The 13862-nt window shown below is 42.4% G+C and overlaps 1 protein-coding gene across 3 annotated transcripts in view; it reads left to right on the top strand.

Moving 5' to 3' along the window:
- LRP6 (LDL receptor related protein 6) overlaps window positions 1–13862 on the top strand; it is a 150068-nt gene that overhangs the window by 55815 nt on the left and 80391 nt on the right. For all 3 annotated transcript variants that reach the window (XM_071551427.1, XM_071551426.1, XM_071551428.1), the window contains exon 3: window positions 2631–2828. In XM_071551427.1, the coding sequence (XP_071407528.1) occupies window positions 2631–2828 (198 nt within the window). The remainder of the gene's footprint in view (window positions 1–2630; window positions 2829–13862) is intronic.

Raw genomic sequence — 13862 nt, 5'->3', positions numbered from 1 at the left:
AAATCTGACCTCTGGTGGTATTTCTGGCTAGGTTAAAGAGAGATTTTGCCTATAAGGTTGATTTGTTATTAAATTAAAGGCCCTCCTGCTGAATCTGGTACTCTTGTTAAATGTGAAAGTTGCTTGCTGAAATCAGTTGCAGCACAGCATGTCTGTGGGGTGCCCTCTGGATCTTTACAGCTTTGGGATTGCCCATCATGGAGCCCAGTTTGGTTTCTGTGCCAGTGTACAGTACACACGCTCCATACACATGGGGTTTTCCCTCAAAGTTCAAAGGGTGGTATAAATTCTAATTTTAAATGTTATTTTTTCTCCTGGGCTCAGATTAAAACCTTGATTCCTGGATTTAAGTTGTACAGCAAGGTATAACTAGATGGGAAGAGAGATTGTCTTCTGCTGGTATCTCAATGCCATAATTTAGCACAAGACAATACTTCTCTCTTAATATTTTCTCTTAAAATTTGCTCTATCCTGTGAGCTTTGGTGATGGCTTTTTTTTTAATTGAAATAACTAAATGTGTTTGGAGAAGATGGGGAGGAGGAAGAATGGCCCTTACCTTGTCTGTATGGCTGTCATCAGCTGGAACATGGCTGGCTCCAAACATGTTTCATGAAGACATTAAAACCCGTAGGCTTTCAAGCCAACTGGAGGAAAACAAACTCGTGATAGTGGAAAAACCCCAAACTGTTGGAGAAACTGTGCAGAGGTCACCAGAGCTGACTGGAAATGTTACTGAATCCTAAAGCCAGTTCTGTGTGTATGTGTTCTTCTCTGACAAATGAAGTAGGGTTGGTTTTTGAAGTCTGGGAAGCCTTTTCTTTGTTACCAAACTACTCTTACCTGTTTTTGCTTGAGTAATTGCAGCATGCATGAGAGATGAGAGTGAGATGGGGAAGAAGATGAGGCTGTACAGCAATTAATGAGTTGTTTCAGGCTGAAAAAAATCAGTCTAGCAGTGTGGTCAGAGCCTTGGGACATTAACCTTGATTTGGAAGTTTGGGACTTGACAGCTGAGGCAAAGAAGGGCTGTGTTAAACAAGTTAAAAGTAAATACCTCTTCTTTCTCACATACTTCCTGGTGAAATGTTGCCTGGCTTTTTTTAAACGTTTCTTTTTTCAAGCATACATTTTTCTTATTGCATAGCTTGATCCGGTGGGTTGCTACTGTGCTATCTTAACTGGATGTTATTTGGGTTTTGTCCTTCCTGATGAAAAAAAGAATTTATCTAAGGCACTTGTTTATGCCTAGAGAAATCTCACATGTTCTTTTCAGATATTTTTGTGCACCGTGTTTAAGATAAGCATATTGCTCAATGGATAATGACTCATTTGGGATCTAATAGGACAATATTTGTGTTAATCAGCTGCATTTCTGTCCGAAGATATTGCTGCACATTAAAACAAACATGCTGTAGACATGAGTTAAGGGGGAAGATACAGCATGGAATTACCTGACTTTTTAAAATAATAAAAAGAATAAATCTTTGCCAAGAATAATTTAATTTGCAAATGTTTCTTAAATGTGTTGCACATTTGTTTTTCTTTAGATGAGTGGTCAGGCTTCTTCACATGTGGGCACCAAATAGTGATGTGTTGTGGCTGTGTGACGATCTCAGTTAGTTTAAAGGCTTCAGGTCTTTCCTAATCTGGATTGTTTTGACTGAGCCGGGTTAGGGAGCACAGATACAAGCAGGTATGTTAGCAGATGTCATGAGGTGATCAGAGCAATTTAGAGGAGTAGTCTGTTCCAACTACAACAAAACAGAGCAAGCACCATGGACACACTTTGTCTGATCTGTTTATACTATATGTTATTTATGTTTACTTGTCTGTTCTGTTAACAACCCACCAAAGTAAACCCATTTTCTACCACCTACAGAAAAAGGACAAATATTCTTATCCCCTGCTAATCTCCAGCCATACTAAAGTAGGTTTCCCTTGCTTCTCCTTAGATGCAACTGGGCAGCTTCGCTCTCCCCACTACTTGTTAAATAATGTTTAAACATTAGTATATGTTATATGTTTCACAACTTGCTTGTCCAGTCTTAAAAAAATTGACAGAATGTTTTGCCCAGTTACTGAATGCAAACTGTACTTTTAAACTTGTTCACTTATCTGCCTGTCTCAGAATTTCTGTGGAAAAAAGGACATGCATTGATCTCCATCAAATCACTTAACTGCATCACATGCAACTATGTCTGCTATAAGTCCACACACCTTCTTTTTCTGTTCCCCTGCCAAAACTCTGACCCATGTTAAAGAAGCTGTTGTACTTTTATGGTAATCTGTAATACTTGTCTTTGCTATTTAATGTTGAATTCTGAGATGATGGTCAAGATCTGTTGGATTTCTCCAACCTTCTCACTTGACCCAAGGAAGGAAAGAAACATACTTGACACAATACTGTGCATTGGTCTTAAGTTGCTTTTCTTTAGCTTTTTGTGAAGCAGCTTTGCTGTGTTTCACAGGGTGTGTGTACCTTGCCCAGCAGAAGAGAGCTCTGCAGACATTGTCTCTGCCAAACGGAGAGTGCCTTTGTCTTTACTGAAAGTTGTAGTCAGTGTTCCAGTTTAGATTTATACATGATTGCTTTCTTTTTTCATCTTTTTTTCTTTTTAAATAATTACAGGTTTATGTATTGGACAGACTGGGGAGAAGTGCCAAAGATAGAACGCGCTGGGATGGACGGTTCGAGCCGCTCCGTTATAGTTAACACAGACATTTATTGGCCGAATGGACTAACACTGGATTATGAGGAACAGAAACTTTATTGGGCAGATGCTAAACTGAATTTCATCCACAAATCAAATCTGGATGGCAGTCATAGGTAAGAAGTTTTTGTTTTATGTGTGTAATGTGGTGCTTTTCTTAAATGTTGCTTAAGCAATATCATAAGCTGTGTTGCGGTGAATTGTCACATTAGCACTTAAAAAATTTTGAGCAAACTAGTGCTGTCAGAAACTTTTATCCTTCCCCATCCTTCCCTTTCCAGCACTGGGAAGTGGGATGTGTGCTCTGCTTCAGGGGTATCCCGTAACTCTGCCAAAGACTTTTCTTAGAACCAGTTCCATAAAGAAATCCTTGAATCCTGTTCTTAATTTTTTAAGACTATATAGCAAAGTTGTCCCTTTTCAGTAGGTCTCCTGTGCATTGTTGCTGTGGCATTCAGAAATGAAGAAAATACTCTCAATAAATAGATTGTCATATATTAGTATTACAGTTTCATTAATCCTAGGGGCTGCAAAATTACTGAAAAACAGTAAAAAAAACAGTCCTTACAAAGGAATGATGTTAAAATTCCTGTTTTCCTTGAACAGTTTCATGGAGATGATGTAATTCTTTTTGATCCAGTCGTGGCTACATCTTAATTAAGAATATAACTGTTATATTTTATAAATGCATTTATCCCTAATTTGGGTGATGAGCCTCCTCATTAGATGAGAGAGCTTTGACAAGTACTGTTTGCACACGCAAGTGAATCACAGTTAGCCTGTGCCTGAGGTATCACATAGAGAGATGATATTTTGGCAATTTTTCTTTGCAAATTTTTGTGGCACTTCAGCTGGTTTATCTGGGCATAAAATATCCTTTCCTGTGCTCTTTGTTCTGGCCTCTTAGAGACTTGTCCCATCTTTCACCACAAATATTAATTTGACATAAAGAAATCAATGACATTGATAAGATACTTGTTTTATGTGGGCTGATGAGTGGCCTTCCTGTCTTCCTGTGATATTCGTTTTGAACTCCACAATTTCTTTTAAGTGCTGGTTTGAAAGGTTATATCACTTTCTTCTTAAATTCTACCTTTTAAGAGATCAAAAGTTCATGCAGTATTTTTATAATGGTATTTGTTCATAGAAAGTAACCAGTTTTAAATTTGTGTCTTTGGATATAAATATTATAACTAGCTTTTTTAATTTGAAACATGGAGATGTGGATATCCATTTTGAAATAGCCCTTCATTTGCTGTTTGTTTCAGAAGAAAGAAAACTTAGCACCAAAAAGAGAGAAATATTTCATAGTGATACTTTCTTTAAAATAAAAAGACTGTTATGTAAGTTTTCAAGTAATGGAGAAAAAAAGGATAAAAAATTTACAATGCAACTTGAGTATTTTTTATTTCTTTTTAGTTATTTTTAACCTGTTTTGTCTAGTATCTGCAGTCTTTCTTGCTCCAAAGCTACTTCAGTGTTTCTTGCTAGCACTTCTGCTTTTTCAGTCTTTTTTTTTGCTGTTTTGTTTGTAGTTTTTCTCTTACTGGTGATCTCTTGCACAGTGGTGTAAATATATTTGGGTTTGGTATTCTATTTTTATTTTAATTGTGTTTATTCCCTGGTCTGCCATTGATTAACCTGAGGGGTCAGGCTGTGAAGATGCTGATCTTTCTTGGTGTGAGGGACTGACCAACTTTGTCTGCAGAGAGCTGAGTCAGACAGATGTCACATGACGTAACATTGAAGTCACTTGGGTCCCAGTAGTTACCTCATTCCAGAGTAAATTCTCTGGAATTAGTTAAACCTGTAATAAAAACTTGTATAGCACAAGTGGTGTTTGCCTCAGTTCCTGCAGTAGCAGGGATGAATGAGGAGAGGAGTAGGAAAGCCAATAGGTGGCTAAAGGATTGGTGCCACCAGCAGAATTTTGGGTTTTTTAACCATGGGGCAAATTCCATGGTACTTCAAACCAGACAGGCCTCATCTATCTAGGAAGGGCAAAAGAACTGTAGTCCATAAGTTGGCAGGGCTGATCAGGAGGGCTTTAAACCAGGTTTGACAGGGGAAGGGATTGAAACTGGGCTCTCCAAAGATGAGCCTAAGGGTGTAAAGCCTGAGTTGAGTGAAATCAGCAGCCCAGCTGAAGTGCATATACACCAATGCACACAATATGGACAACAAACAAGAGGAGCTGGAAGCCACAGTGCAGCAGGAAAACTATGACAGTCGCCATCACAGAAACGTGGTGGGGTGACTCACATGACTGGAGTGCTGCTGTGGGGGGGCTACAAGCTCTTCAGAAGGGACAGGCAGGGTAGGAGAGGTGAAGGGGTGGCTCTGTATGTCAGAGAGTCTCTTGACTGTTGAACTTGAGGTCAGCAGTGACAAGGTTGAGTGCCTGTGGACCAGAATCAGGGGGAAGGCCAACAAGACTGGCATCCTTGTGGGTGTCTGTTACAGACCGCCCAACCAGGATGAAGAGGGTGATGAGTTATTCTACAAGCAGCTGGTGGTTGTCTCAAAATCCTCAGCCCTTGTTCTTGTGGGTGACTTTAACCTGCTGGATGTCTGCTGGGAACTACATGCAGCAAAGAAAAGGCAGTCTAGGAGACTCCTAGAGCATATAGAGGATAATTTCTTACTTCAGTGGGTAGGGCCTTGCTAGACCTTCTGTTCACAGAGAGGAACTGGTGGGAGGTGTAGTGGTTGGAGGCCATCTGGGGCTTGGTGACCATGAAATAATAGAGTCTTCAATACTCAGGGATGCAAGGAGGGCCATCAATAAAACCTCTACACTGGACTTCCAGAGGGCAGATTTTGGCCTCTTCAGAAGACTGGTTCAGAGCATACCCTGGGAAACAACTCTTGAAAACAAAGGGATCCAGGAGGGATGGACATGTTACAAGAAGGAAGTCTTGAGTGCTCAGGAACAGGCAGTCCCTGTGTGCTGAAAGACCAGCCGGAGGGGAAGATGACTGGCCTGGCTGAACAGGATGATTTTGAAGGAAATTAGGGTAAAACAAGAGAGCTTACTGATTATGGAAAAAAAGGCTGGCTACTCATGAGAAGTTTAGGAATGTTATTAGGTCATGTAGAAAGAAAATTAGAGGAAGGCATAATTTGAACTCAATCTTGCCACTTCTCTTAAGGATAACAAAGTCTTTCTAGAGATACATCCATTGCAAAAGGAAGGGCCTGGAAAACCTCCATTCTTTATTGGACATGGTGGGGAACATAGTTATCTGAGATGAGGAAAAGGCTGAAGTATTTAATACCTTCTTTACCTCAGTTTTCAACAGTAAGACGAGTTGTGCTGAGGACAACTGGCTTCTGGATCTTGTAGACAGAGATAAAAAGCTGAGTAGCCCTCCTGCAATCCAGGAGGAAACAGCAACCTGCTGAGCCACTTGGATCCTCACAAGTCTCTGGGACCAGATGGGATCCATCCCAGGGTGATGAGGGAGCTGGCAGAAGAGCTTGCCAAGCCACTCTCCATCATTTACCAACAGTCCTGACTCACAGGGTGATTGGAAGTTGGTGAATGTCACGCTGATCCACAACAAGGGCCTGAAGGATGACCCAGGAAACTACAGGCCTGTCAGCTTGACCTCAGTGCCTGGCAGGGTTATGGAGCAGATCATCCTGAGTGCAATCACACAGCACCTACAGCATGGACAAGGGATCAGACCCAGCCAACATGGGTTTAGGAGGGGCAGGTCCTGTCTGACCAACCTGATCTCTTTTTATGATCAGGTGACCCACCTGATGGATGAGGGGAAGGCTGTGGTGATCTGTCTGGACTTCAGCAAGGCCTTTGACACTGTCTCCCATAATATACTCCTGGAAAAGCTGGTAGCCCATGGCTTGGACAGGGGTACCCTCTGCTGGGTTAGGAGCTGGCTGGAGGGTCGGGCCCAGAGAGTGCTGGTGAACGGAGCTGCATCCAGCTGGCAGCCAGTCACCAGTGGTGTTCCCCAGGGGTCTGTATTGGGTCCAGTCCTGTTTAACATCTTTATTGATGATTTAGATGAGGGAATTGAGTCCATCATCAGCAAATTTGCTGATGACACCAAGTTGGGAGGGAGTGTCGACCTGTTGGAAGGCAGAAGGGCTCTGCAGAGGGACCTGGATAGACTTGAGAGATGGGCTGATTCCAATGGGATGAAGTTCAATAAGGCCAAGTGCCGGGTCCTGCACTTTGGCCACGACAGCCCCCTGCAGCGCTGCAGGCTGGGCACAGAGTGGCTGGAGAGGTTTAGATTAGATATTAGGAAGAAATTCTTTGCAGAGGGGGTGTGATAGTTTTGATCCAGGCCTTCCTTAGTAAGCAGTTGTAAGTAGGGAAATGCCCATTTCCCAGGTATTCCACACTGTTTTTTTTACTAACAAGGGAGTATACGTGTCTTAGTTTGAGGGGAAAAAAATCAAAAATGTTTACCAAAAAGCAGAGGAGAGGATTCCTCCACAATAATCACGTCACTCTTTATTAAATTTAAGAAAAAGGAACTTTAATTAGAAAATTGATATAAGAAGGATAACTGTTCTTAACTATTATATATATACATATATATGTAGATATAGATATAACTGTAAACAGACCAGAGCAAACTACTCCCCCTGCACCAAAAGTAAAACAAAAAAGAACAACCCCCAAAACAGGAGGTTCTTCTTGGATCAGTTATATTTATGGACAGTGTCAGTGTCACACCTTGGCTGGCTGCGAGGTGAATTCTCAGTCTTTTCCCAGTGAGGCAGAGATAAGGGATGAACTCACATGGACTCTCTCTCTTTCGCTCTCCTTGTCTTCTGTTCCAAATGAAGAAGGAAAAGCTGTGAGTGGAGGAAATGGTGATAATTCCCAGGAATCTCCTTGCAGTCCAAATCGGTCCCCAGGAAGAGGGAAAAAAGGTCTGCAGTGTCCTGAAACAGCTGTGTCTCTCCCTTCTTCTGTCTCTCTCTGAAGCTCAGGGTGCCCAGAGGTGGAGGGGGAAAAGCAAAGAGCAGAGCCAGCTAAAAAGAGCTCACAAGTAAGCAGTGGCTCCTTTTCTGCACCTGCCCAAAGAAAACCCCCAAAAAGTCAAACCAGCACACAGGGAACAAAGAAAGAACAACTTCTCCCCACCCCCAGGTGCTGGGGTTCTGTTTTCTCACCTACACCCCACCATTAAGCTTGAATCTAAAAGTCACCAGTTATCTTTTGTCCTCAGTCCTGGGACTCCAAGCCTAAACCTTTTTTGTTGATATAGTGGGAAAAATTCTCTGAGGGGTCTCCTCCCAACACCACCTTCCTGTGTTTGAACCTTTAGCAATATATAAGAGAGAGAGAGAGGAAGTTTCTTGTTTCTTCTTCTTCCAGCAAGGTTTGGGAGCTGTTGGTTTCTGCATTGGTCTCACTTATCAGAGCCTGAGGCCTCTTGCAGTGACTGCTGTTTTCTGCTGCAGGGCAGAGCAGAGAGTGTTGGCGTTCTCTTGAGAGAAGTTTAGTGATATTGTATTTTGCTAGTTCTGTGTTGTGCCAGTTTTTGGGCATTTGATTGTACTTGTCTGTTCTGGGGGGGTTTGTCCCTCCTTTGTCCCTGTTTCCCTCCTTTTTCTCTTTTCCCCTTGGGAGCTCCCTGTTGTATGTACAAATTGTATATATAATTGTAAATATCTGAAAATATATACATATTCTGATATAATTCCGTTTCAGTCAAGCTTTTGGGGGGGGTGGGGAGGAGGTGTTCGTGGTTTTTTTTCCCTTTGCTTACAAGAGAGGGAAAAAGGAGGGGGAGCAGCTTAGCCTGGGCAGGGGACTTGGGCTAAACCAATACAGGCATTGGAATGGCATTGGAATGGGGTGCCCAGGGAAGTGGTGGATTCTCCATCCCTGGAGGTGTTTCAGATGAGACTGGATGTGGCACTCAGTGCTATGGTCTAGTAACTGCAGTGGTGTTGGATCAGGGGTTGGGCTTGATGATCTCAGAGGTCTTTTCCAACCTGGCACTCAGTGCTATGGTCTAGTAACTGCAGTGGGGTTGGACTTGATGATCTCAGAGGTCTTTTCCAACCTGGCTGATTCTATCATTCTATAGATAAGTAATTTAGATTTTTTAGATTACTAATTCTTTCTTACATAGCCATAAAAAGCAAAGCAGTCTTAATGCTTTAAATTGTTGGGTTTATTTTTTTTAATCAATACAATTCAGTATCAGAAATACTTTGGGGCAGTATGCCAATACATTGCCGTTTGAGGGAGAGAAAGGGAAGTCATCTCTAGAAAGGAAAACACAGATGACTTCCCGTAAGCGCTCAAAAACAGAGACCAATTCTGACAGCACCTGTTTTTCCCTAGGCATGTGAGAGAGTTCTGAAGATTCAGATTACAGTAAACATCTGTATCCAGGCATTTTTGTTTCCTTTTTTACTCTTTGCAATTACATCATCAGGAGGGGGGAAAAGGAAAGAACTGCAGAAATTAGGCCATACTAATGGAGTTTTTTGATTTTTTTTTTTCTGATTTGACCTCTTAGCCTCTGTCTGTCTTAAGAAAAAAGACCTTCTGGGTCTATCTGAAGTGATTCTTTTTTTGTTAGATACTGTCTTTCAGAATTCAGCTTTTTCAATATGGTATTTTACAGCTGTATTTCTGAATTTTGTTTCTTAATTATTTAGTTCATCTTTTTCAATTCCTCATTTTCTAATACTCAGAAAGAAAAAGCAGTTTTTAGTTCTGCAGACAAAGTAAAATCCTTTTCGATCTTCCTTTGAATTGGAAAAAAAAATCACACCACCAAACTTCCCAGAACTCTCAAAGCCTTCAATTTTTTCACCTTGTCATGTCCAACCTCCTGGAAAAAAAAGAACATCAACAAAAAAATCACCACCACCAAAAAAACCTCAACAAGGACCACACACCTTCCCCCCCCATGCAGAACAACCACCCCCCCCCTCCCCCAAAAAAAAAACCGACCAAAAAGCCACCAGATTTTTCTGTGAGGCAACTTGACAAAGTGTTCCTATTTCAGCTGTTCCTCTTGGCAGGAGGGTCAGATACAGGGAATGTAGGAGGGCCCATATCTTCACAGCTATCCATTTGTTGAAGAAAACTTACAAAAAGTAAAATTAAAACCTTTTTTGTAGTAGTGTTGCATGACAGGAGGTGGGAAAGAGTCTGCAGCAAACAATTATTGTAAAAGCTTCATATTAAGTAGGATGCCCTGAGTTTTAATTGGTTTGGGAGAAGTGAGAAATATTTAGCAGAAACTAACATCTTTGTGTGAAAAAAGAATTTCTAAGAGTTCAAAGAAAACTGATTTTGTGTTTTGGAAGGTGAAAGAGAATATGGGATAAATAGGAAAAGATTTTAATTAGTGTCATTGACAGTATTAAAGTATTGAAGTTCATACCTCAGAGATCTAAAATTTGGATGGAGTTCTTCTCTAGAAATTCTTGGTGTATTTCTAAATCTGGAAGAAATTCCAAAGTTTTTTATCATTTTATTTCTACAGTCTGACTATCATGGTTCTACACTTGACATTACACATGAATTAAGACTTTAAAGATTTGTATCTCAGAGCAGGACTTTGATATAAATCATAGAATATCCTGAGTTAGAAGGGATCCACTAAGGTCATAAAATCATAGAATCGATTGGGTTGGAAAAGACCTCCAAGATCATCAAGTCCAACCCTTGGTCCAACTCCTGTCCCTTTACCAGTTCATGGCACTCAGTGCCATGTCCAATCTCAGTTTAAAAACCTTCAGTGACGGTGAATCCACTCCCTCTTTGGGCAGGCCATCCCAGTGCCTGAGCACTCTCTCTGGAAAGAATTTTTTTCTGATATCCAACTTCAATTTCCCCTGGCAGAGCTTGAGCCCGTGCCCCCTTGTCCTATTGCTGAGTGCCTGAGAGAAGAGACCAACCCCCACCTGGCCAGAACTTCCCTTCAGGTAGTTCTAGACAGTGATGAGGTCACCTCTGAGCCTCCTCTTCTCCAGGCTAAACACCCCCAGCTCCCTCAGCCTCTCCCCACAGCACTTGTGCTCCAGTCCCTTCACCAGCCTCGTTGCTCTTCTCTGGACCCACTCCAGCCCCTCAATCTCTTTCCTGAACTGAGGGGCCCAGAACTGAACAAAGTCCAACTCTTAGCCCTGCACAGGAAAGCCCCAATCATCATAACATATGTCTGAGAGTATTGCCCAAACGCTTCTTAAACTCTGTCAGGCTGTGACCCCTTCCCTGGGGAGTTTGTTCCAGGGCCCAACCACCACCCTTTGAGTGAAAAACATTTTCCCAATATGCAGCTGTAACAGGGAGGGTTCTAAGAGGCTCCTGGAAGTGAGACAAAAGCGCTGTTGAGAGGTTATAGCAAAATAGTATCTTTATTACCAGAAGTGGGCAAGTAACAGGATTTTTGAGCAAAAAGAACAAGGGAGAGAGAGAAGGAGGAAGACCAAGGCAAGAAGCCCAAACATGTAAGCACCCCACTTACCAAGGGGTTACTCACGCAGGTTGTCTTACCAACCCAGAACACTTAGATTCTACGGAGAAAGAAGCAGGGACTGCAGTCTCTGGGCACCAGCTGGCTCACAGCAATAACGGGAGTCCCCATTATAGGAAACAAGGTCTTTCTTGTGAAGCGAGCAAGCCCCAGAGCACAAGTCATCTGCTCTTAAAATACAGTCTGCAAGTGACATCTGACTGGGCAGGTGTGGCCAGCACCACCCAGTCAGAGGTCTCTGGCTCCACCTTCCTGTTATGTAAGGGTTGTGAGGGTCCCCCATGAGCGCAGGCATTGGAATTCCCCCCGAGCATGCATATAATCACTTGGGGGTCTCCAGAAAATGGGTCTGGGGGCAACCTTCCTCTTCCTCTCCTCCAAATGTCCTCTAAATGCTGTTAGTGAATCAGAGAAAACCAATTATCTTTAGTTTACCAAGACTCCGTCTTCAAGGGCAAAGCTTTCCTCTTATCAGTGCTTGTTATCGGTAGCTCGGTAGGAAAAGAATAATCTTTTTCCGGGTGGCTGGCCACAAACACATACCAAAATGTCAACATTTTTAATTCCTGATACAGCAACCCAAGTTTCCCCTGATACAGTTTCATGCCATTCCCTTGGGTCCTGTCACTGGTTCCCAGAGAGCAGAGATCAGTGCCTACCCCTCCACTGTCCCTCCTGAGGAAGTTGTAGACAGCTGTGGTGTCCTTTCAGTGTCCTCCAGGCTGAACAGACCAAGTGACCTCAGCTGCTGCTTGTACGGCTTCCTCTCTAGACTGTTCACCATCTTTGCAGCCCTTCTCTGGGTGTTTTCTGGTAGCTTAATGTCTTTTTTATATTTTGGTGCCTAAAACTGCCCCAGAACTCAAGGTGAGGCCACACCAACACAGAGTAGAGCGGGACAATCCCCTCCCTCGACGAGCCAGTGATGCTGTTCCTGATGCACCTCAGGACACAGTTTGGTCCTCCTGGCTGCCAGGGCACTATTGACTCCACTTGCCATCACCCAGGTCCTCAGGTCCCTTTCTGTGGTGCTGCCCTCCAGCATCTCGTCCACCAGTCTGTCTGTCCATGCAGGGTTGCCCTGTCCCAGGTGCAGAGTGGAGTCCTTGCCTTTGTTAAACTTCCCATGGCTGGTGATTGCCTGTCTCTCTCATTTGTCCTGATCTTTCTGCAGGGCCTTCCTGCCTTCCAGGGAATCAACAGCTCTTCCCAGTTTAGTGTAGTCTGCAAACTTAGTTAGGATCCCTTTGAGTTGTTTATGAAGGTGCTGAGGAGAACCGGGCCAAGGATGGAGCCCTGTGGAATCCCAGTAGCGACCAGTGCCAGCCTGATGTCACCTTATTCACTATAGCCCTTTGTGCCCGACCCTTGAGCCAGTTGCTCAGCCATCATGTGAGGAGCACGAACTCTTTACTTGTTGCTTGCAGAGGTCTGGATAGTGGAAGAGTACAGTAGGCAGGTGGGAGGAACATGCAGAGAGAGAAACAAAAATAAGCCTTGATTATTAGATTTTATTGGGGTTTCTTGTCAGCTCTTTGTATAGGATCTAGATAAGCTCCCTTTAGAGTCACAGTGAGATATCAAAACTAGTAACCATGTTGACAGTGCTAGCTGTAATAATCAGTTATGTATGTCAGGAGTAAACATATCTGGCAGATTTTACGGGGATGATGTATTGTTCATTGCCTGGTATCCCTGGGACTAAGTAGTCCTAGTTGCTCCAGTGATGAGGTCATTAGAATAAAGAGGAAGAGCACAGAAATCGGCAACTAATGCCCTTGGTTTGCTAACGAGAGAAAGAAATGAACTTATTTTCATGTCAGAATGCAATAATTAAAAAAAAATTGATGCATAGAAGAGATGTTGGATTTTTTTGCAGCTCTTGCCCATCTCTTATCGTAGTGAACAGTTGCTTTTTGTGGGAGTAATTAAACAAAATGGAATTGCAGACAGCTCTCCTGTGAGTAGAGTACCCATGATAGGTTTGCCTGCTAAGACAGTTCTTGAATTAAATTCATCTTTCTTTCCCTACAGCAGCAGTTCTAATTAACAAGTTAACACTTTACTGGCTGAAGGGAAATGCACTTGCAAGGTCCCTTAGGAAGAGTTTGTGCTAATGAGCTGGTTTTTGAGGCCACTGTAAGAAAACATACTTTTAGCAACTGTCAGAAAGATGGGAAGCTCTTGCAAGGAGTTGAATGTCTTAAGTTTGCATTTGAGCATTGATTTTTCTAGTTTCTGTTTTCAAGCATCAGGTCATGTCTGTCTGCCAGATGATTAGTTGCAGATTGGTTGAAACACTAAAAATACTGTGTCACTGCATTTGAAAGGGTTTTTTTCATTATTTGCTTATAATATGTACAATACATGACATTACATACAAGGTATAAAATATTGTCTTCTGTTTATGTATTTTGGTTTATTTCTGTGAGATACAATTGCTTAACAGCTTCAAGCACTGAAGAGGAACCAGTCAGTGGTGAGAAGTCTGTTTCAACTTCTCACCAACACGTTGGAGGCCAGTGCAGAAGCCAAACAATGCCCTAATTAAAACTGCTAGAGGATCTTGCATAAACAGACTTAGTAAGATTATTTGAACACAGAGCTAGGTGAATTTCTTGGTTCTTCCCAAAGGTGCTTCTGCTCTAAAAGTGGAGCTTTTCA

The sequence above is a fragment of the Pithys albifrons genome, chromosome 3, assembly GCF_047495875.1.
Source record: "Pithys albifrons albifrons isolate INPA30051 chromosome 3, PitAlb_v1, whole genome shotgun sequence".
Classification (NCBI taxonomy): Eukaryota; Metazoa; Chordata; class Aves; order Passeriformes; family Thamnophilidae; genus Pithys; species Pithys albifrons.
This window is presented reverse-complemented; position numbering and strand designations above follow the sequence as displayed.